We start from the raw sequence: 25,286 nt of genomic DNA on the forward strand, positions 1-25,286 counted from the left end.
GGAATACAGGAAGATGGTTTGGATAGTGGAATCAGAAACTTGGATAAGCAACCTGGGCAAAATGCATGCTGTCACCAGGAAGAATATTAGTACTAAGCCAGCTCTTGACCCTGTTCTAAGATCTTTTATATACTTGTTATGGATTGAATTGTGTTCCCCCAAAAATATGTGTCAACTTGGTTAGGCCATGATTCCCAGTAGTGTGTGGTTATCATCCATTTTGTGATTGTAATTTTATGTTGAGAGGATTAGGGTGGGATTGTAACACCACCCTTACTCTGGTCACCTCCTGGACCCAAGGTAAAGGGAGTTTCCCTGGGGTGTGGCCTACACCACCTTTTATCTTACAAGAGATAAAAGGAAAGGGAAGCAAGCAGATAGTTGGGGACCTCATACCACCAAGAAAGAAGTGCTGGGAGCAGAGTGTGTCCTTTGGATTCTAGGTTCCAGAGAAGATCCTAGTCCAGGGGAATTGACGAGAAAGACCTTTTTCCAGAGCTGACAGAGAGCAAAAGCCTTCCCCTGGAGCTGACGCCTTGAAATTGGACTTTTAGCCTACTTTATTGTGAGAAAATAAATTTCTCTTTGTTAAAGCCATCCAGTTGTAGTATTTCTGTTATGGCAGAACTAGATGACTGAGATAATACTCTCCATGCTAAAAAAAAAAAAATGCTAAAAAAAAAAATGCTAAGGCAGGGGTTAATTCCTAAATTGAGTTGAAATTTATAAGTACAAAAAGTGTGACTTTCTGACTCAAACTGGAATGGGTAAGGACAGTTTGTAAACACTCCTCAGATGGGATGGATAGGATTTAAGCAAGTAGAAGAAAGAAGTAAGGTTATTCTAGAATAACTTAAATAGAAAATATACTCCCAGGGATAAGACTAGACCAGTCTGACTGGATTAGAGTATTTGGCTGAGAATTAATAGGAGATATGTTAGCCCACCCCTCATCTGTCAGTTTGTCATGCTGTGGTGTCTTGCATGTTGCTGTGATGCTGAAAGCTATGCCACTGGTATTTCAGATAGCAGGAGAGTCACTGTCATGGATTGAATTGTGTCCCCCAAAAATATGTGTCAACTTGGCTAGGCCATGATTCCCAGTATTATGTGATTGTCCACCATTTTGTGATCTGATGTGATTTTCCTATGTGTTGTAAATCCTACCTCTATATGTTAATTGGAAACCCTGGTGGCGTAATGGTTAAGTGCTACGGCTGCTAACCAAAGGGTCGGCAGTTCAAATCCACCAGGCGCTCCTTGGAAACTCTATGATGCAGTTCTACTCTGTCCTATAGGGTCACTATGAGTCTGAATCGACCCGACGGCACTGGCTTTATATGTTAATGAGTCAGGATTAGAGGCAGTTATGTTAATAAGGCAGGACTCAATCTACAAGATTAGGTTTTGTTAATCCCTTTTGAGATATAAAAGAGAGAAGTGAGCAGACAGACAGAGGGACCTCATGGCACCAAGAAACAAAAGCCAGGAGAATAGCATGTCCTTTGGACTTGGGATCCCTGTGCTGAGAAGCTCCTAGACTGGGGAAGATTGATGACAAAGACCTTCCCCCAGAGCCAACAGAGAGAGAAGGCCTTCTTCTGGAGCTGGCACCCTGAGTTTGGACATCTAGCCTGCTAGACTGTGAGAGAATAAATCTGTTTGTTAAAGCCATCCACTTGTGGTATTTCCATTATAGCAGCACTAGATAACCTAGACAGTCATTCACGGTGGACAAATTTCAGCGGAGCTTCCAGACTAAGACAGACTAGGAAGAAGGACCTGGTGAACCACTTCTAAAAAATTGACCAGTGAAAACCTTATAAATAGCAGCAAAACATTGTCTGATATAGTGCTGGAAGATAAGCCCCTCAAGTTGGAAGGTACTCAAAATATGACTGGGGAAGAAATGCCTCCTCAAAGTACATTTGACCTTAATGACGAATCTGGAATAAAGCTGCACCGAAGGCATTGGTGAAAAACAGCGCTCCAGGAATTGACGGAATACCAACTGAGATGTTTCAACAAACGAACGCAATGCTGGAAGCGCACATTTGTCTACGTGAAGAAATTTGGAAGACGGCTACCTGGCCAGCTGAGTGGAAGAGATCCATATTTGTGCTCATTCCAAAGAAAGGTTATCCAACAGAATGTGGAAATCATTGAACAATATCATTAATAACACACATAAGTAAAATTTTGCTGAAGATCATTCAAAAACAGTTGCAGCAATACATTGACAGGAAACTGCCAGAAATTCAAGCTGGATTCAGAAGAGGATGTGGAATAGGGATATCATTGCTGATGTCAGATAGATCTTGGCTGAAAGCAGAGGATACCAGAAAGATGTTTACCTGTGTTTTATTGACTATGCAAAGGCATTCGACTGTGTGGATCGTAACAAATTATGGATAACGTTGCAAAGAACAGAAATTCCAGAACACTTAATTGTACTCATGTGAAACCTGTATATGAAGCAAGAGGCATTCATTTGGACATAACAATTAGATACTATGTGGTGTAAAATCAGGAAAGGTATGCATCAGGGTTGTATCCTTTCACCATACTTATTCAATCTGTATGTTGAGCAAATAATCTGAGAAGCTGGACTATATGAAGAAGAATGCAGCATCAAGATTGGAGGAAGACTCAAATAACCTGTGTTATGGAGATGACACAACCTTACTTGCTGTAAATGGAGGGGACTTGAAGCACTTGCTAATGAAGATCAAAGACTACAGCCTTCCATATGGATTACACCTCAGCATAAAAAAACAAAAATCCTCACAACTGGACCAATAAGCCACATGATAAATGGAGAAAAGATTGTAGTTGTCAAGGATTTCATTTTACTTGGATCCACAATCAACGCCCATGGAAGCAGCAGTCAAAAAATTAAACGACGTATCACATTAGAAAATCTGCTGCAAAAGACCTCTTTAAAGTGTTAAAAAGCAAAGATGTCACTTTGAGGACTAAGGTACTCCTGACCCAAGCTATGGTGTTTTCAGTCACTTCATATATATGCGAAAGCTGGACAATGAATAAGGAAGACCAAAGAAGAATCAATGCCTTTGAATTATGGTGTTAGTGAAGAATATTGAATATGCCATGGACTGCCAAAAGAACAAACAAGTCTGTCTTGGAAGAAGTACAGCCAGAGTGCTCCTTAGAAGGGAAGATGGCAACACTTCATCTCACGTGCTTTGGATATATTATCAGGAAGGATCAGTCCCTGGAGAAGGACGTCATGCTTTGTAAAGTAGACGGTCAGCAAAAAAGGGAAAGACCCTCCATGAGATGGACTGACAGAGTGGTTATAATAATGGGCTCAAACATAGCAATGATTGTGAGGATGGAGTACGACTGGGCAATGTTTGGTTTTGTTGTACGTAGGGTCTCTATGAGTCGGAACTGACTCAAATGCACCTAAAAACAGCAACATTTTAGGACCAGATTATTAAGCCAGGCTAAAGAGTTTAGTTTCTATCCTTGTTAACAATATATAAGCTATTTAATACTTCTGAATGAAGGATTGTCATGGCTACCTTTGCCAAGTTTTTCTTTTAATATATATGTGCTACTTCTCCAACTAAGTTAGCTCCTGGAGGTTAGACAAGTATCTTAACGACCTTTGTGTCCTCATTATCTTGTACTTGGCTTAGTTGTTTGGTGATATTTTAGGAAGCAGGATTTTAGGAAGATTAAACAGAAATGGATTAAAGAGGAGAAAGGGTAGGGTGAAGAAGACCAGTTGGGGAAACCGTGGCCTCGTTTTTCATGCATGAAGTAATGTGGATCTGGATTAAGTAGGTAGATGTGGAAAGGAAAAGGAAGCAACACATTTGAAAGAAGAATCGACTAGGAGCTGGTGATATATGGGATCTGGGGGAATGGGAGGAATTGAAGGAGAATCTGAAGTTTTGAGAATATAAGCCTAGAAATACTATCAATAGAAATGGAGATGTGGTAGTGAGAATTGGTGTTGGTGGAAGGAAGATGATTTTGATTTATAATTTACTGATTTCAAAGTGTAAGTAGCATGCAGTTAGAAATATAGGACTAGAAATTAGGGTCAGTGACGTATGTTCGGTACCTAGGGATCAATAAAATCATAGCATATTGGGGCTTGAAGGGACTTCGTATTCATCTAGTCCAATACCTAAAGGCTGCAAGAAATTATGACTTGTACAAGCTTTCCCAGGTAGGTACAGTACCAAGCCTAGGACCCTGTTCTGGCTTCCAATCCAGTGGAAACTGCCGTGCTATTTCCCCTATCGAAAACAAGGTATAAAGTGGATCAGTGATACAGGGAGGAGGATGGGATTCTATGGATGAGAAAGTAGCAAAGAGAAATACTGTAGCTGTTTGTATTGCACTTGCTGTCCTGGGTCCAAAGTTTACCTTCACTCGGAGCTCCCTGGAAGCCCCTATCCATTGCTCTCCTAAAATACAGAGATCTTTTCCAGCTCCAGTATTGGCTGGCACCCTTATTTCTGAAGTCTCTAGGGAAGATTGGAGTCTTTGATTTCCAGTGACCTACATAGAGTTGCTAGTTAAAACAGTCCTCATTCCATGTCTATTCTATTTCTTGAAATTCTAGTAGAACAACAAGGCATTTTTTTTTAAATCACCAATCTCTGTATTTCTGGTCAAGTGTTTGAAGCATGAATCATACGGGAATTTTTTTTCTCTGAATTAGATTGTGGGACTCACTGAGAAGACTGTTTTAGTTGCACTGGATACTGTTTCCTGTTTGGAGCAGGGCAACAACTGTAGAACTGTGGCCTCCACAGCTATGAATTCCCAGTCATCCCGATCTCATGCCATCTTTACAATTTCCATAGAGCAAAGAAAGAAAAGTGACAAGTAAGTTACAATTTAAAAAGTCAAGATTTTTAATGTTAGTTCTGTTAAAGTCCAATGTTAGGCTGCTTCTCTTCAACTGATTTGACAAATCATTTACAATTATTGCTGTGAGCACTAGGGACCAATGGAACCACATTGACTGACTTGAAATAAAATGAGAGCCAACAAGTCAGCTTTGATATTTAGCTACCCTCCAGCTTGTTTTGGAAACCCTGACGGCATAGTGGTTAAGTGCTATGGCTGCTAACCAAAGGGTCGGCAGTTTGAATCCGCCAGGTGCTCCTTGGAAACTCTATGGGGCAATTCTACTCCATCCTATAGGGTCGCTTTGAGTCGGGATCAACTCAATAGCACTGGGTTTTGTTTTGTTGTTTTTTTTTTTCCAGCTTGTTTACTATCCTCACTTATGTCTTCTGTCATTATCACAGGAATAGCAGCTTTCGCTCCAAGCTGCATCTTGTAGACCTTGCTGGATCAGAAAGGCAGAAGAAAACCAAGGCTGAAGGAGATCGCCTAAAAGAGGGTGAGAGAGTAATTAAGGCCACAGTTGTAGATAAAAACCTCTAATACTCCTATTAATGTCTTGATTGGAATATTTCAGACCACATTCTAACAGTAGCTACAATTCCAGTTTGAGGCTGATTTCAGAAAAGTGAAAAATTGTTCCTTTCCCTTGCACTGATTGTCTTAATTCAGGTATGAGCTATGGACCTGGCCCTTGGTTTGATTTCATCTGGTCCAGGCAAGTTTTAGTTTTTGTTTTGTTTTGTGTTACCACCAACTACTTATAATTAAAATCAGTATCTTTATTCTGTCTTCTCAAGTATTCACTATCCCTCCCAGACATTGTCACTTATAAATTCTTATCAGCATGATTTCCATCTTGTCATTCAAGTTGTTGGATATAAATTTTGAAGCTCCTAGGGCTAGAATCCTGTGGTGTATTCTATTAGAAACCTTTATCTCACATGATAGCGATCTGGTAATCTGCATGCTTTCGGAATGGTCCGTTAAGCAATTACTAACAATATCCAATACTAATTAACATCCAGCTCATATTTCTCAAGTTTGTTCTTAAGGATTTCATAAAAAGTTTTATCAAATGCCTTGCTATAGCCCAGATATACTATGTCTACCATACTTCTCAGAGCTACCAGCTTAGTAACAGTCCAAAAGAGAAATGAGGATTAGCCTAAATTGATTTTTTCTTAGTGAATTCCAGCAGCTTTTAGTGCTCATTGTTCAATTTCTTGTTCTTGCCAACCATGCCTATAATAATCCATTCTAGATTTATATCAAACTCACTTGTCTATAATTTATGGCATTAACTCTTACCTCTTTTTTGAAAATTGAAATTGTACATCTACCCAGTCTTCTGAAACATCTTCCTTCATGATTCTTCAAAATTATTAGCATAGCTTCGGCAGTCTCATTTGAAATTTGGACTCATTAAAGTAGTTGGGTTCTCACTTACTACCTCTTTACTCATGGTGGGCTTCAGTTCCCTCCTGGGAACTGAGAAGTCAGAAGCAAAAATAGTAATTGAGGAATTTTATATCTTTGTCATTCTTTATACTCCTGGCACAGGGCAAGACCTATTCCTTCCTTATTCAGCTTCTTTTTTTCTCCTAAATTTTATTTATTTTGTTGTTGAGAATACGCACAACAAAACATACACCAATTCAAGTTTCTACATGTACAATTTAGTGACGTTGATTACATTCTTCGAGTTGTACAACCATTCTCACCTTCCTTTTCCAACTTGTTCTTTCCTCATTAACATAAACTCATTGCCCCTTAAGTCTCCTATCTTATGAGTTGCTGCTGTCAGTTTGATCTGTATAGATTGTCATTAAAAGAGCATAATGCTCAAGGCAGACTTTTTTCACTAGTTAAGCTAAACTGTTGTTCGTTTTTAAGAAGACTTCAGGGAATATTTTTGTTTTAAAATTTAAAGATTATCTCAGGGCAATAGTTTCAGGGGTTCATCTACCCTCCATGGCTTCAGAAAGTTTGGAGTCCATGAGCCTTATTCAGCTTTTTATTGTCAATGTATTTAAAAGTGCCCTTTCTGTTATCCTGTGTTTGTACTATGAGATTTAATTTTCTTAATGTACTTTTTATAGATTCTTTTATCTTTTTTGAGTTTTGAGTTTTTTAAACAGCTTTATTGAGATATAATTCATATACCATAAAATTCACCCATTTAGAGTGTACAGTTCATTGGCTTTTAGTATTTTCACAGAATTGTGCAACCATCACCACAATCAATTTTAGAAAATTTCATCACCTCAAAAAGAAACCCCATAGCCATTAGCGGTCATTCCCCACTCCCACCTCCTTCCCTAGCCCTAGATAACCACTAACCTACTTTTCATATAAATGGAATCACACAATCCTTTGTGACTGGGTTCTTTCACTTAACATAAGGTTTTCAGGGTTCATACATGTTGTAACATATATCCATTGTATAGCTATAACACATTTGTTTTTCCATTCATCAGTTGTGTCCACTTTTTGGCTATTAGGAGTACTGCTCTATGAATATCCATGTATAAGTTTATGTGTAGACAAATCATTTAATTTCTCTTGGGTGTATACCTAACAGTGGAATTGCTGGGTCATATGGTAACTCTATGTTTAAGTTTTTTTTTTACAAAATTAAGATATAATTCACATACCATAAAATTCACTTTTTTAAAGTATACAATTTGGTGCTTTTTCCTCATCTATTGAAATGATCACATTATTTTTGTTTTATTGATGTGCTATATTACAGTAATTTTTTTTAATGTTGAATTAGCCTTGCATTCCTGGGATAAGCCTTGCTTGTTATTGCTATTTGTTACTGCTATATTGCTACTTTTCTGGACTAATTCTGTAAAGTCTATATTCCCTGTAGTGTGCAGTCATACCAGTCTCTGCTGAATTAGCTTAGTGGTTAGCTAATGGTTGATCTCAGATTTCCTTAAATGCCTTGAACCTGTAAGTTTTCCACCATTTGCCTAGGGTTCTGTGTATATGTTGGGGCATACCTTCAATGCTCAGGCATTTTATATATCTGCCTTAGCCTTCAATTACTACTTGAACGGGGCCTCGAAGTCAGCCAGAGGTACAAGACTGAGGGCATATCAGGTTTTTTCTGGTCTTTCCTGGGCATGTGCATAGCCCTCCAAATGCACATGACTTTCTAGATCTCCAGGAATATATCAGAGCTTTTTAGAGTCTCTGTGGGCATCCTGGGTGGTGCAAGTGGTTAACGAGCTCGGCTGCTAACTAAACGATTGGAAATTTGAATCCATCCAGAGGCACCTCAGAAGAAAGACCTGGTGATCTTCCAAAAAATCAGCCATTGAAAATCCTGCAGAGCGCATTTCTACCCTGACACACGTGGGGTTGCCATGAGTTGGAGTTGACTCAACAGCAGCTGGCTTTGTTTTGTTTTTGGTGGATATCGCATTCCCTAGATCTTCCTTTTAAGTTTTTGGTCAGGTTCTTATTAACTGGTTATTAAATTTACTGTGTATCTTTACCAAGTATTTTTATAGGCATGTGTGTATGAACATATAGTAGTATAATTTTGTTATGTGTCTTTTAAAATTTTGACATTGCTAAATTAATTTTATTTCCTTTTAATTACACAAGTTATACATGAATACATTTCTAGTATAAAAACATAAACAATAAAGATGAAGATAAATTCCTCCTTGATTTACCACCCAATCCTAATCCAGAGGTAACCCACTTTCAGCTGCTTGGTGGGTATTGTTCAGGTCTCTACATATATGTTTTTGTTGGTGTTTCTTATTTGTGTGTGTTATTTTTAAAGATAAATGCTATCTTACTGTACATATTGTTTTCAACTTGATTTTATCTCAATATATTTTTAAAATCTTGTATCGATATATATAAATCTACCTCATTTTTAAAACTGCAGTATAGAATTCCATGGAGCCCTGATGCCGCAGTGGTTAAGAGGTACAGCTGCTAACCAAAAGGTCTGCAGTTCGAATCTACCAGCTGCTCCTTGGAAACCCTATGGGGCAACTCTTCTCTGGTCTACAGAGTCGCTATGAGTTGGAACCGACTCGACGACACATAACAGCAACAACATAGAGAATTCCATAGTATACAGAACATACCTTGTTTATTTAACTATTTGCATTTGGATTGACATTTAGGTTGTCCAGTTTATGGCTGTTACAAAAATGATGCTTCAGTCTGTAGCCTTGTACATGATATATACCTATGAGAGTATTCTCTAGGTTAGATACCTGGAAGCAGAATTGCTAGTTTGAAAGGTATGCACATTTGAGATTTCAAATACTGCTAAATTATCCTCCAAAATGTCTGTCCCAATATGCACTTAACCCACAATATATGAGAATATGTGTTTCCCAGTACTGCTGACAGTATTGGAGATATATATATATATATATATATATATATATATATATATATATTTTATTGTGCTTTAAGTGAAAGTTTACAGTTCAAGTTAGTTTCTCATACAAATATTTATAGACACATTGTTATGTGACCCTAGTTGCTCTCCCTATAACGTGACAGCACACTTATCATGTCCACCCCAGATTTCCTGTGTCCATTCAACCAGCTTCTGTCCATTTTTGCCTTCTCATCTCGCCTCCGGAACTGCCCATTTAGTCTCACGTATCTACTTGAGCTAAGATGCAGTCTCTTCAAGAGTATCATTTTATGTCTTATTGTCTAATCTTTGTCTGAAGAGTCAGCTTTGGGAATGGTTTCAGTTCTGGGTTAACAGAGAGCCCGGGGGCCATGTCTTCCGGGGTCCCTTCCAGTGTCAGATCGTAAAGACTGGTCTTGTTACTAGAATTTGAATTCTGCACCCCATTTTTCTCCTATACCGTCAGGGACTCTCTGTTGTGTTCTCTGTCAGGGCGGTCCTTGGAGGTAGCCGGGGGTACCATCTAGTTCTCTTGGTCTCAGGCCAATAGAGTCTCTGGTTTATGTGGCCCTTTCTGTAACTTCAGTTGATATTTTCCTTGTGTCTTTGGTGCTCTTCATTCTCCTTTGCTTTGGGTGGGTTGAGACTGATTGATGTGTCTTAGATGGCCGCTCGTTAGTATTTAAGACCCCAGGTGCCAATCACCAAAATGGGATGCAGAACATTTTCTTAATAAACTTTATTATACTAATTGACCTAGATGTCCCCAGACCTCCACCCGTTACTCTGTCCCTCAAAGTTATTGGTTGTCTTCAGGACACTTCTTAGCTTTTGGATTAGTCCAGTTGTGCTGACTTTATATTGTGTGTTGTCCTTCCCTTCACCTACGATAGTTCTTATCTACTGCCTAGTTGGTGAATACCCCTCTCCTTCCCTCCCTACCCTCAAGCCCATAAAAGAATATTTTCTTCTGTGTTTAAACCTTTTCTTGAGTTCTTATAATAGTGGTCTCATGCAATATTTGTCATTTTGTGACTAATTTCACTCAGCATAATGCTTTCCAGATTCATCCATGTTTTGAGATGTTTTGCAGATTCATCATTGTTCTTTATCATTACGTAGTATATTCCATTGTGTGAATATACCATAATTTGTTTATCTATTTGTCTGTTGATGGGCACCTAGGTTGCTTCCATCTTTTTGCTATTGTGAACAATGTTGTAATGAACATGGGTGTGCATATATCTATTCGTGTGAGGGCACTTATTTCTCTAGGATATATTCTAAGGAGTGGAATTGCTGGATCATATGGCAGTTCTATTTCTAGCTTTTTAAGGAAGCGCCAAATTGATTTCCAAAGTGGTTGTACCAGTTTACATCCCACCAACAATATATAAGTGTTCCAGTCTCTCTACAACCTCTCCAAAAGTTATTGTGTTTTTTGGATTGCTGCTAGCTTTGTTGGAGTGAGATGATATTTCATTGTAGTTTTGATTTGCATTTCTCTTATGGCTAAATGATCATGGGCATTTCCTCATGTATCTGTTAGTTGCCTGAATGTCTCCTTTGGTGAAGTGCCTGTTCATATTCTTCGCCCATTTTTTAATTGAATTATTTGGTTTTTTGTTGTCGAGGTTTTGCAGTATCTTGTAGAATTTAGAGATTAGACACTGATCGGATTTCTTGTAACCAAAAATTTTTTCCCAGTCTGTAGATTGTCTTTTTACTCTTTTGATGAAGTCTTTTGATGAACATAAGTGTTTGATTTTTTAAAGCCCCCAGTTATCTAGTTTCTCTTCTGTTGTTTGTACATTGTTAGTAATGTTCTGTGTATGCCATGTATTACGGCTCCTAGTCTTGTCCCTATTTCTTCTTCCAAGATCTTTATCATTTTAGATTTTATATTTAGGTCTTTGATCCATTTTGAGTTAGTTTTTGTGCATATTGTGAGATATGGGTCTTGCTTCTTTTTTTTTTTTTGCAGATGGATATCCAGTTATGCCAGCATCATTTGTTAAAGAGGATATCTTTTCCCCAGTTACTGGACTTTGGGCCTCTGTCAAATATCAGCTGCTCATAGGTGGATGAATTTACGTCTGGATTCTCAATTCTGTTACATTGGTCTATATATCTGTTGTTGTACTAGTACGAGAGACTGTTTTGACTACATTGGTGGTATAATAGGTTCTAAAATCAGGTAGTGTGAGGCCTCCTACTTTGTTCTTCTTTTTCAGTAATGCTTTACTTATCTGGGGCCTCTCCCCTTTCCATATGAAGTTGGTGATTTGTTTCTCCATCTCATTAAAAAATGCCATTGGAATTTGGATCAGGATTGCATTGTATCTGTAGATCGCTTTGGGTAGAATAGACATTTTCACAATGTTGAGTCTTCCTACCCATGAGCAAGGTATGTTTTTCCAGTTACGTAGGTTTCTTTTGGTTTCTTGCAGTAGTGTCTTGTAGTTTTCTTTGTATACGTCTTTTATGTCTCTGGTTAGATTTATTCCTAAGTATTTTGTCTTCTTGGGGGCTACTGTAAATGGTATTGATTTGGTGATTTCCTCTTCAATGTTCTCTTTGCTGGTGTAGAGAAATCCAGCGATTTTTATATGTTTATCTTGTATCTTGATACTTTGCTGAACTCTTCTGTCATCTGCAAATAGAGGTACTTTTACTTCTTCCTTATCAGTTTGGATGCCCTTTATTTCTTTTTCTAGGCTAATTGTTCTGGCTAGGACCTCCAACACAATGGTGAATAAGAGTGGTGATAACGGGCTTCCTTGTCTGGTTCCCATTCCCAGGGGGAATGCTTTCAGACTGTCCATTTAGGGTGATGTTGGCTGTTGGCTTTGTATAATGTTATGTTGAGGAATTTCCCTTCTATTCCTATTTTGCTGAGAGTTTCTATCATGAATGGGTGTTGGACTTTGTCAAATGCCTTTTCTGCATCAGTTGATAAGATCATGTTGTTCTTTTGTTTTATTTATGTGATGGATTACATTGATTGTTTTTCTAATGTTAAACCATCCCTGCATACCTGGTGTGAATCCCACTTGGTTATGGTGAATTATTTTTTTGATATATTGTTGAATTCTATTGGCTAGAATTTTGTTGAGGCGTTTCACACCTATGTTCATGAGGGATAGTGGTCTATAATTTTCTTTTTTTTTTTTTTTTGTGGTGTCTTTACCTGGTTTTGGTATCAGGGTTATGCTGGCTTCATAGAATGAGTTTGGGAGTATTCCATCGTTTTCTATGCTCTGAAATACCTTTAGTAATAGTGGTGTTAACTCTTCTCTGAGAGTTTGGTAGAATATTCCAGTGACACCATCAGGGACAGGGCGTTTATTTCTTGGGTGTTTGTAAATTACCTTTCCAATCTCTTCTTTTGTTATAAGTTTATTAAGTTGTTCCACCTTTGTTTGTATTGGTTTAGGTAGGTAGTGTGTTTCTAGAAATTTGTCCATTTCCTCTAGGTTTTCACTTTTGTTAGAGTACAGTTTTTTTAGTATTCTGTTATGGTTCTTTAAGTTGGGTCTGTTGAGATATCGCTCATATCAATTCTTATTCCGGTTATTTGCTTCTTCTCCTGTTTTTCTTTTGTCAATCTGGCCAAGGGTTGATCAATTTTATTGATCTTTTCAAAGGGCCAGGTTTGGGTCTTGTTAACTCTTTCATTTACTTTTCCATTTAATTCTGCTCTAATTTTTATTGTTTGGGTTCTTCTGGTGCCCAAAGGCTTCATCTGCTGTTCTCTTTCTATTTGTTCGAGTTGTAGGGTTAATGTTTTGATTTTGGCCATTTCTTCTTTTTGGATGTGTGCACTTATTGCTGTAAATTGACCTCTGAGTTCTGCTTTTGCTGTGTCCTAAAGTTAACATGCTTTTGATGTTATTAATTTGTACTTTTATGGCTTTATGGTCAGAAAAGATGCTTTATAATATTTCAATATCTTGGATTCTGTTAAGGCTTGCTTTCTGGCCTAATATATGGTCTATTCTAGAGAATGTTGCATGTGCGTTGGAAAATAAAGTATAATTGGCTGCTGTTGGGTGGAGTGTTCTATATATGTCTATGAGATCAAGTTGGTTGCTTGTGGCATTTAGATCTTCGGTGTCTTTTTTGAACTTCTTTCTCAGTGTTCTGTCCTTTGCCGAAAGTGGTGTGTTGACATCTCCTGCAATTATTGTGGACCTGTCTGTGTCTCTTTTCAATGCTGTTAGAGTTTGTTTTATGTATTTTGGAGCCCTGTCGTTGCATAAATATTTAATATGGTTATGTCTTCCTGGTTTGTTGACTCTTTAATCATCAGTGTTCTTCCTTATCCTTTGTGGTGGATTTTACTTTGAAGTTTGTTTTGTCAGAGACTAACATTGCCACTCCTGCTTTTTTTTGATTGTTGTTTGCTTGATATATTTTTTTCCATCCTTTGAGTTTTAGTTCATGTCTTTGAGTCTAAGGTGTGCCTCTTGTAGGCAGCATATAGACGGATCATGTTTTCTTATCCATTCTGCCAGTCTCTGTCTCTTTATTGGTGCATTTAGTCCATTTACATTCAGCATAATTATTGACAGGGATGAGTTCAGTGCTGTCGTTTTGATATCTTTTTTGTGTGTTGTTGACAGTTTCTTTTTTCCACTTAATTTTCTGTGCTGAGTCATTTTTCTTTATATATTTTCATCTTTTTCATTGCTGTCGATTTTGTATTTGCAGAGTCTTTATGTTTTTCTTGTTATTTATTTATTTATTTTATAATTTTTATTGTGCTTTAAATGAAAGTTTACAAATCAAGTCAGTCTCTCACACAAAAACCCATACTCCCAATTACTCTCCCCCTAATGAGACAGCCTACTCTCTCCCTCCACACTCTCTTTTCGTGTCCATTTCACCAGCTTCTAACCCCCTCCACCCTCTCATCTCCCCTCCAGGCAGCAGATGCCAACATAGTCTCAAGTGTCCACCTGATCCAAGAAGCTCACTCCTCACCAGCATCCCTCTCCAACCCATTGTCCAGTCCAATCCATGTCTGAAGAGTTGGCTTTGGGAATGGTTCCTGTCCTGGGTCAACAGAGGGTCTGGGGGCCATGACCACTGGGGTCCTTCTAGTCTCAGTCAGACCATTAAGTCTGGTCTTATGAGAATTTGGGGTCTGCATCCCACTGCTCTCCTGCTCCCTCAGGGGTTCTCTGTTGTGTTCCCTGTCAGGGCAGTCATCAGTGGTAGGCGAGCACCATCTAGTTCTTCTGGTCTCAGGATGATGTAGTCTCAGGTTCATGTGGCACTTTCTGTCTCTTGGGCTAGTAATCGTCTTGTGTCCTTGGTGTTCTTCATTCTCCTTTAATCCAGGTGGGTTGAGACCAATTGATGCATTTTAGATGGCTGCTTACTAGCGTTTAAGACCCTGGACACCACTCTTCAAAGTGGGATGCAGAATGTTTTTAGTTTTTTGAGTAACTGCCACACTGTTTTCCACAACGACAGTACTATTTTGCATCCCTGCCATCAATGGATAAGGGTTTGTTTCCCCATATCCTTGCCAACATTTGTTATTTTCTAATCTTAGCCATCCTAAACCAAAAACTAAACCCACTGCTGTTGAGTTGATTTTGACTCATAGCAACCCTGTAGGACAGAGTAGAACTTCCCCATAGTATTTCCAAGTCTGTAATCTGTATTTTCTGTTATCCCTCCCCATTCTGGTACTCCAGTCACTCGTAGGTTACTTCTCTTCATAGAGTCCCACGTGATTCTTAAGGTTTCTTCATTTTTTTTTAATTCTTTTATCTGATTTTTCTTCAAATATATTAGTGCCAAGTGATTTATCTTTGAGTTCAAAAATTCTACCTTCTACGTTCTCAATTCTGCTTCTCTGACTTTCTGTTGAGTTGTCTAATTCTGTAATTTTATTGTTAATCTTCTGAATTTCTGATTGGTGCCTCTCTATGGATTTTTCCAGCTTATTAAACTTTTCATTATGTTCCTGAATAATCTTTCTAATTTCTTCAATTGCTTTATCTGTGTGTTCCTTGGCTTGTTCTGTATATTGCCTCATTTCCTTCCTGATGTTTTGAAGGGTTCTGTATATTAAACTTTTGTGTTCTGCATCTGGTAATTCCAGGAATGCACTTTCATCTAGAAGATCCCTGGATTCTTTGTTTTGAGAGACTGTTGAGGTGATCATGGTCTGTTTCTTTATGTGACTTGGTATTGACTGTTGTCTCCAAGCCATCTATAAGTTATTGTATTTATGCGTGCTTACTGTGTCGTAGCTTCTTGCTTTGTTTTGTTTTGGTATACCCCTATGGGTTGCTTGAGTGAGCTAGCTTGATTATTTTTGCCTTTGGAGCTCTGGTGTCCTGTTCTGAGCTGGCTAGAGCTGTTATCAGGTATATCAGTCTAGAAGTCCATTCAGTTTTCTTGTATGAATTCAGCTCAGGTTTCCAGGTAGCTGATCATCAAGTGTGTGGTACAGGCTCTGTCCTACAGTCTTAGAGGGGCAGGGGTGTTTGGCGTATATACCAGTATCTGATTGCAGCAGGGGGTCATGCTCTGAACAAGGCAGGGGGCTGAGAACTGACCCCCAAGTATCTCTGAGGAAAGCATGCCCCTGTTCCCTAGAGCATGCAGGTGGGTGGGTTCTGCAGACGGACCATGGGCACCCACAGTTTTTGGTTGTAAGGACTGGGAGGTACCAGTTATCTCTGGACCCCTGTTGCAGGTGGCTAGGTGACCTGAGTGGAGCTCCCAGTCCTTAGGTCCCTTATGTGGGTAGGTGGGGACCTTGTTTAATAGGCAAAGCAATGTCAAACATCAAACACTCACCTCTCCACTGCACAGCTGAAATGGTTGGAGTCTGCGAACAAGGACCTATTCTCCTGAAATAGGCCCACACAGGTCCATGCAGAAGGGAAAGGTGCTCAAAGTCCATGGTTGGTTTATGCCTAGACAGGAGCTGCTTCTGTCCTGAGTTACCCTGGTTAGTGGAGCTAGCAAATTATCTTTTCCCCAAAATTCAAATTTTTCCCTTCCCCAAGGCTGGGAGGGTGGCTCTAGGTGCTCAACAGTGCCTATCTCAGGCCCAGGGAATTCAGCCGCTGAAGCCGGTTTGCGGGTGCAGGGGCACATTAAAATATACGCAAGTACTTAGCTTTTGCCGAGAGCACGCTGTTCTCCTCAGGTTCCAGAGGTGTGAGTGGGCTGCGTGGCTGGCTGCTTCTCCCTGAGGAAACTGTGGCCGAATGCTAGTACCAGCCCGCCACCGCCGCCGCTCCTCCGGGAATGGTGCATGAGGCCTTCCCATGATTCAGGTCCGGTAACTCCTCTCCGCTTCTGAATGGTCTCTTCCTCCCCCTGCCCCTCAGTTTGTTTTCTAAGCTTGCCTTTGAAGCTCAGGGCTCCCAGCTTGTCACAAATATACTCGTTTCACTTGTTTTTTCGGGCCTTTGTTGTAAAGAGGGCTCGTCAGAAGCATCTATTCCGCTATCTTGGCTCCACCTCTTCTGGTTTGTTTTTAACTCATGAACAAACATACCTTTTTTATTGATTGGGCATGTGTCTTTGCCTTGGCAGTCAGGATGCTCAGAGTCAATTCTACAAAACACATCTAATTTGTGAACATGACCTAGCATGCTTTTTGTGTGCTGTTTTTATTCTAGGTTTAATTTTCTTTGTCCTTATTTTCTTTTTGTCCTGTGAATACCCATCTCCCACCCTCTCTCCCTCTCCTCTCTCATAACCATCAAAGAATATTTTCTTCTCTGTTTAAACTCTTTCTCGAGTTCTTATAATAGTGGTCTTATACAATATTTGTCCTTTTGCATCTAATTTCACTCAGCATAATGCCTTCCAGATTCCTCCATGTTATGAAATGTTTCACAGATTCATCACTGTTCTTTATCGATGTGTAGTATTCTATTGTGAATTTATTTATCCATTCATCCGTTGATGGGCACCTTGGTTGCTTCCATCTTTTTGCTATTGTAAACAGTGCTGCAATGAACAAGGGTGTGCATATATCTGTTCGTGTAAAGGCTCTTATTTCTCTAGGATATATTCCAAGGGATGAGATTACTGGATCATATGGTAGTTCTATTTATAGCTTTTTAAGGAAGTGCCAAATCAATTTCCAAAGTGATTGTACCATTTTACATTCCCACAAGCAGTGTATAAGTGTTAGTGGATAGTTTCTTGATAGTACCATCTGTATATACAGGCCAAAAAAAAAAACATGTCTAGACAGAATAATTTAGTTTTTGTATTTTTTAACTTTACTCAAATAGAATCACACTCTATGTATTATTTTGTGTCGTGCATGTTCCACTCAACATTATGTTTAAGAGATTCATCTATGTTGTGTGTAGCTGAGTTCATTTATTTTCATTTGTCTATAATATTCCACCGTATGACTGTATCACAATTTATTCTTTCTATCATTGTTGAATATTTCCTCTATTGCCAGGTTTTAGCCATTATCAACAATGCTCATATGAATGTTCTTGTTTATGTACCCTAACATACAAGCACAAAAATTTTCTAAGGTATATATCTGTCTTAGGCTGGGTTCTCTGGAGAAGCAAAACCAGTAAAGTGTATAAATAGAGAGAGAGAGAGAGAGAGAGAGAGATTTATATCAAGGAAATGGCTCATGCAGTTGTAGAGGCTGGAATGTCTCAAGTCTGTGCATCAGGCTATAGGCTTCTCCCGACTCATGGAGCTGCAGGGGCTGGCAAACCCAAGATGAGCAGCAGGTCAGACAGGAGGGTTCTGGCTCACAGACAGCAGAGACTGATGAATCCCAAGATTGGCAGGCAAGATGGCAGGTAAGCTGCTAGCTCAAGTCTCAAGAACTGGAGGGCAGATGAACAGAAGCCAGCTACAGTATCCAGAGTAAACAAAAGCCCACGAGCCTTGCCAGAAGGTCCATCTATATTGGATGCAGGTCACACCCCCAAGGAAACTCCCTTTCAACCGATTGGCTGCTCACAGCAGATCCCATCATGGAGGTGATCACATTATATTAGATCTCATCACGTAGGTGATTACATCATTGTATGACTGCCAAACCACTGAGAATCATGGCCCGGCAAAGTTGACACACAACCACAACAATCGTAATACCTAAGAGTAGAATTGCTAGATCATAGCATTTGTGTACACCAGGGCTTTGAACCAATTCAAACTGGTTCAGCATGGCTGATGAAGCAAGACCAGAACAGACCCGAATTCTAAAAATTTGAGTGATCCAGAGTCATAACCTAAATGGAAAAACTAACAGGTCAAAACCCTGGTATGGGAGATTTGGGAAAGGCATAGTGAGCCCTTTCCGGAGCCTGATGTGTGAGATTGGATTATTGCCAGGACTGAGGAGAGCAATACACATTCAAAGCAGTGTAGTCAGCTGCCATCTTTGAGTGGAGCACCGTTTCCGACTCTGCAAAATCTGACGGGCAAGAGATTTGGTTGCTATGCAACACATATTCTACCCTTGTTTTCTTAGAGGGAGATTAAGTTTGTAGTAGGGCTTCAACCTGTAATTTTTCCCATTCCGGTTATGGTTCTAGTTCACACAAATTTAAAAAATTCGGATCTGTTCCAGTGTTGCTTCTTCAGCCATGATTGAACTGGGAAGAACCAGTTTGAAGCCCTGGTGTACACCAAACTCTTCCAAAGTGTCTGTACAATGTATGAAAATCCTTAATGCTCTATATCCTCCAATACTATTTTGTCAAAACTTTTAATTTTTTCCAGTCTAGTAGATGTGGAGTGGTACTTCATCATGTTTTTAATTTTCATTCCCTGATGACTAATGGGGTTGTTCCGCCTTTTCCTGTATTTATTGGCCATATATATTTTCTGTAAAATCCCTGTTAGAGTCTTTTGCCCATTTTTCTATTGGATGTCAGTCTTTCTCTTACTGGTTTTTCTTCTATTGTGGTAAAATATATATACCATAAAAATTGCCATTTAAACCATTTTAAATGTACAATTTAGTGGCATTAATTATATTCACAATGTTGTGTAACCATCTTCACTATTTGTTTCCAAAGTTATCTTATCACCCCAAACAGCAGGTCTGTACCCATTAAGCATTAACTCCACCCCCCTCCCCAGCTCACAATAAGCACTAACCTACTTTCTGTCTCTATGCATTTGCCTATTCTAGATATTTCATGTAAGTGGGATCATACAATATTTGTCTTTCTGTGTCTGGCTTTTATAATGTTTTCAAGGTTCGTCCGTATTGTAGCATGTATTAGAACTGCATTCCTTTTTATGGCTGAATAATATTCCGTTGTATGTACATACCACATTTTGTTTATCCATTCACCTATTGATAGATATATGAGTTATTTCCACCTTCTGGCTATTGTAAATAGTGCTGCAATGTACATTAGTATACAAGCATCTATTTGTGTCCCTACTCTCAGTTTTTTGGTGTTTATACCCAGAAGTAGAATTGCTGGGTCATAGGATAATACTGGAGCCTTGGTGGCCCAGTGATTAAGAGCTCGGCTGCTAACCAAAAGGTCGACAGTTCAAATCCACTAGCCACTCCTTAGAAACCCTATGGGGCAGTTCTACTCTGTCCTATACGGTCACTATGAGTCGGAATCGACTCAACAACGGGTATGATAATTCTGTGTTTAACGTTTTGAGGAACTGCCAAACTGTTTTCCACAGTGGTTGTACCATTTTACAATCCCATGACAGTGGTAAGTTTCTCCACATCTTCACAAACACTTGTTATTTTCTGTTTTTCTGATAATAGCCATCCTAGTGGGTGAAAAGTGGTATCTCACTGTGGTTTTGATTTGCACTTCACTAATGACTAATACTCTGTCCTGTAGGGTCGCTATGAGTCGGAATCAACTCAACAGCACTGGGTTTGGTTGGGTAATGACTGGTGATACTGAACATCTTTTCATGTGTTTATTGGCTATTTGCATATCTTTGCAGAAATGTCTATTCAAGTTCTTTGCCCATTTTTTGATTGGGTTGTCTTTTTGTTGTTGAGTTGTAGGAATTTCTTCATATATTCTGAATATTCAATTCTTATCAGATATATGACTTCTAAATATTTTCTCCCATTTTGTAGGTTGTCTTTTCCCTTTATTGATAGTATCCTTTGATGCACAAAAATTTTTAAATTTTGATGTCCAATTTATCTATTTTTCCTTTTGTTGCTCACATGTTTGATGTTGTATTGTTGATTTTAAAAAGTTGTTCTTTACATACTGTGGATTCTAGTCACTGGTCAGTTATATTTATTGCAAATATCTTCCCCCTATATATTTTGTAAATATCTTCTCATCTCTAGATTGTCTTTTCACTCTCTTTTCATTTATGATTACTTGATTTTGTATCTTTTCTAAGAAATCCTTCAGTACTCTGACATCTTGAAGATACTCTTCTGTATTATCTTCTAAAAGCTTTAGAGTTTTGCCTTTCACCTTTATGCCTTTAATTCACCTAGAATTGGACTTTTTGTACATCGTGTGGTATAGGACTCCAATTTTGTTTCTACATGTAAATACCCATTTGTCCTAGCACTGTGTATTCATCCTTTCCCCACTGATCAGCAGTGCCACATCTGTCATATATTAAGTGCCTAAAAATGCCTTTATCTGTTTCTAAGCACTCTATTCTATTAGGTCAAAATTAAGTCTTCCAAATCTATGTACAGAGCATCTCTCCATTTATTTCAGGCTTCTTTAATGTTTCTCAATAATTTTCTCTGTAGGAGTCTTACATATATTTTATTCTATTCTTAGGTAATTTGTATTTTGATAGTATTATAAATGATATTTTAAAAAACTCTTCATTGAAGTATAGTGTACAATGAGTCCCTGGATGGTGGAAATGGTTAATGTACTTGGCTGTTAACTGAAAGGTCAGAAGTTCGACTCCACCTAGAGGTGCCTCAGAAGAAAGGCCTGGAGATCTACTTCCAAAAAATCATTCATTGAAAACCCTATATAGCACAGTTCTACTCTAACACACATGGAATTACCATGAGTCAGAGTCTACTTGAGGGCAACCGGATAGTATACAAACAGAAAAGTGCATATATTGTAAGTTTATAAAAAAAAAATTTCACAGATTGAAAAAACTCACGTAACCAGCATAAATAATGTTTTTTAAATTGTAGTAAAAGTATATATAACAAAACATTTGGCAATTCAACAATTTTTGCATGTTCAGTTCGGTGACATTGATTACGTATATCGTGTTGTGCAACCTTTACTGACTGTCCTTTTACAAATGATTCCAGCACCATTAACTGGAACTGCCCCCAAGCAATGACTCCCCTTTCCTCTTACTCCTGGTAACCACTAATAAGCTTTGATCTCTATGCATTTGTCTTTTGTAGATATTTCATACAAGTGGAATCATACAATATTTGCGCTTTTGTGACTGACTTATTTTACTCAGCATAATATTTTTAAGGTTCATCCATGTTGTGGCTTGTATCAGAGCTTCATTTTGCTTAATGGCTGGGTCATTGCATGTATGTACCACATTTTGTTTATCCATTCATCTGATGATGAACATTTAGGGCGTTTCCACCTTTTGGTTATTGTGAATAGTGTTGCAATAAACATCGATGTACAGGTTTCTGCCTGCATTCCTGCTTTCAGTTCTTTTGGGTATATACCTATGATTGAAATTCCTGGGTCATTTGGTAGTTCGGTGTCTAACTTTTAGAGGATAAGTAGAATCTTTTTCAATTTTATTTTCTAACTTTGTTACAATTTTTTTTAATGCTTGATTTTATATCCAGCAACTTAATTAACTCTAACTCTCGGTACTCTGTCCTTACCCACCTCGCGAAAACAACTGTGCAAAAGATCGCCAGTGATATCTTAATTACAAAAAATAACTGGTTCTTTGTTGTTGTTGAGAATATACACAGCCAAACACACACCAATTCAACAGTATCTACATGTACAGTTCAGTGACATTGATTATATTCTTCGAGTTGTACAGCCATTCTCACCCACCTTTTCTGAGTTGTTCCTCCCCCATTACATAAACTCACTGCCCCCTAAGTTTCCTATCTAATCTTTTAAGTTGCTGTTGTCACTTTCATTCCATATAGGTCGATCTTTTTTTTTTCTTTAATTTGATTTATTTTGTTGCTGTTGAGAATATACACAGCAAAACATACACCAATTCAGCAGTTTCTACATGTTCCGTTGGTGGCATTGATTACACTCTTTGAGTTGTGCAACCACTCTCACTGTTGTTTTCTGGGTTCTTCCTCCCTTATTAACATAAATTCACTGCTCTCTAAGGTTTCTACCTAATCCTTCGACTTGCTGTTGTCAATTTGATCCCCATATAGATAGTCCTTAAAAGAGCATAATGCTCAAGGCAGACATTCTTTACTAGTTCAGCTAAACTCTTATTTGGTTTTAAGAAGACTTCAGGGGATAGTTTTGGTTTAAGGTTTAAAGATGATCCCGGGGCAGTAATTTCAGGGGTTCATCCAAACTTCATGGCTCCAGGAAGTCTGGATTCCATGATAATTTGAAATTCTGTTCTAGATTTTCTCGCTTTTGATCGGAATTCATCTATACAATCTTTGATCCAAATGTTCAGTAAAGGTAGCTAGGCACCATCCAGTTCTTCTGATTTCATGGCAAAGGAGGCAGTTGTTCATGGAGGCAAAGTCACACATTCTATATCCTCTCCTTCCTCTGTTGCTCCAGGCAAATAGAGACCAATTTTTGTACCTTGGATGGCAGCTTGCAAGCTTTTAAGACCCCCAGACACTTTGCAATGAACTAGGAAGTCAAACAGAAGCACTAAACACATAATTAGGCCAGTTAACTGGGATGTCCCCTGTAACCGTGACCCTAAATCTCCAAACCAAGAAACCAAACCCCATGAGGATTTTGGTTGTACATAAACAGCCTCAACAGGTACTCTTTTTTATTTTTTTGTTGTAAATATATCACACAACTTTTGTCGATTCAACATTTTACAGTTGTGTGACTTATTGACAGCAATTATAATAATTGGCTATGCAACCCTTCCCTTAATCAATGCAATATTTCCATCACTGGTAACCTTCCCTTTTCCCCTCCCTCCTACCCCTGGCAACCACTAATAAGCTTTGTTCTCTATACATGTGCCTTTTGTTGTCTTTTTATATAAGTGAGGTCATATAATATTTATCCTTTTGTGATTGACTTGTTTCACTCAGCGTATTTTCTTTCAGATCCATCCATATGGCAGCATGTATCAAGAATTCATTTCTCCTACTGGCTGAGTAGTAGTCCATTGTATCTATGTATCACATTTTGTTTATCCATTCATCTGCTGATGGGGATTTAGGTTTTTTCCACCTTTTGACTTTTGTGAATAGTGCTGCAGGGAACATGAGTGTACAACTCTCTGTTTGCGTCTCTGCTTTCAAGTCTGTGAGGTATATACCTAGGAGTGGAATTGCTGGGTCTTGTGGTAGTTCCACTTTTAGTTTTCTTTTTTTTTTTTTTTGTGGAACTGACACACTGCTTTCCCCAATGACTATACCATTTTGCATTCCCACCAGCAATGGGTAACGGTTGCAATTTCCACACATCCTCGCTAACATTTGTTATTTTCAGTTTTCTTTATCTTAACCGTCCTAGTGGGAGTGGATCTCTTTGTGGTTTTGGTTTGCATCTCTCTGATGGCTAATGCTGCTGAGCATCTTTTCTTGTGTTTGCTGGCCATTTGAATGTCCTCTCCAGTGAAATGTCTGTTCATATCCATTGCCCTTTTTATAATTGGTTATTTGTCTTTCTGTCGTTGTCAAAGTTTTATATATATCTTAGTTATTAAGTTTTTGTCAGATATGTGGTTTCCAAAGATAGTCTTCCAGTTGGTAGCTTGTCTTTTCACTTCTTTGGTAAATTCTTTTCATGAACAAAAGATTTTAATTTTTATGAGGTCCCATTTATTTTTTTGTCCTTTGCTGCTTGGCTTTAGTTATTACAGTAGATAATCCATTGTTCAAAGCTAGGACTGACAGCATTGCCCCTGCTTTTTCTTCTAAAAATTTTATGGTTTTAGTTTGCACATTTAGGTCCTTAATCCATTTTTAATTTGTTTTTGTGTATGATGTGAGGCATGGATCCTGTTTCATTTTTCTGCATGTGGAAATCGAATTTACCCAACACAATTTAGTGAAGAGACTCTTCTTTCCCCATTGAATGAACTTAGCATACTTGTCAAAAAACCATTTGGTCATAGACGTGTGGGTTTATTTCTGGACTCTCAATTCTATTCCATTGGTCCATGTGTCTATTGTTATACCAGTACCAGGCTGTTTTGATTACTGTAGCTATATGGTATGTTTTTAAGATCAAGCAGTGTGAGTCCTCCTACTTTGTTCTTCTCTTTCTGTATTGCTTTAGCTATTCAGGGCCTCTTGCCATTCCATACAAAGCTAACGATTGGTTTTTCTGTTTCTATAAAGAAGGATGTTGGAATTTTTATTGAGATTATGCTGAATCTATAGATTGCTTTGTGTCGTACTGCCATGTTAATTTTTTTGTTGTTGGAAATTTTTATTGTGCTTCATGTAAAAGTTTACAGAGCAAATCAGTTTCTCATTAAACAGTTAATGTTTTGTGACATTGGTTACCAACCCTGCAATGTGTTAACATTCTCCCTTTCTCCACCCCAGGTTCCCTGTTTCCATTCATCCAGTTTTCCTGTCCCTTCCTACCTCCTCGTCTTTGCTTTTGGGTTAGTGTGCCCATTAGTCTTGTGTACATGATTTTTTTCTATGAAGTACGTTCCTCATGTGTGTTATTATTGTTGGCCCTATTGACCTGTCTAATCTTTGGCTGAAGGGTGAACCTCAGGAGTGACTTCAGTACTGAGTTAAAAAGATATCTGGGAACTGTATTCTCAGGGTTTCTCCAGTCTCTGTTCGACCAACAAGCCTAGTTTTTTTTTTTAATTTGAATTTTGTTCTACGTTTTTCTCCTGCTTTGTC

General features: G+C 38.5%; 1 protein-coding gene across 2 annotated transcripts in view; it reads left to right on the forward strand.

Moving 5' to 3' along the window:
* Nucleotides 1–25,286, forward strand: part of KIF4A (kinesin family member 4A) — a 197,438-nt gene that overhangs the window by 28,787 nt on the left and 143,365 nt on the right. For both annotated transcript variants that reach the window (XM_003412683.4, XM_064278511.1), the window contains 2 exons: nt 4,703–4,869; nt 5,298–5,392. In XM_003412683.4, the coding sequence (XP_003412731.3) occupies nt 4,703–4,869; nt 5,298–5,392 (262 nt within the window). The remainder of the gene's footprint in view (nt 1–4,702; nt 4,870–5,297; nt 5,393–25,286) is intronic.

This window comes from Loxodonta africana, chromosome X (assembly GCF_030014295.1).
Source record: "Loxodonta africana isolate mLoxAfr1 chromosome X, mLoxAfr1.hap2, whole genome shotgun sequence".
NCBI lineage: Eukaryota > Metazoa > Chordata > Mammalia > Proboscidea > Elephantidae > Loxodonta > Loxodonta africana.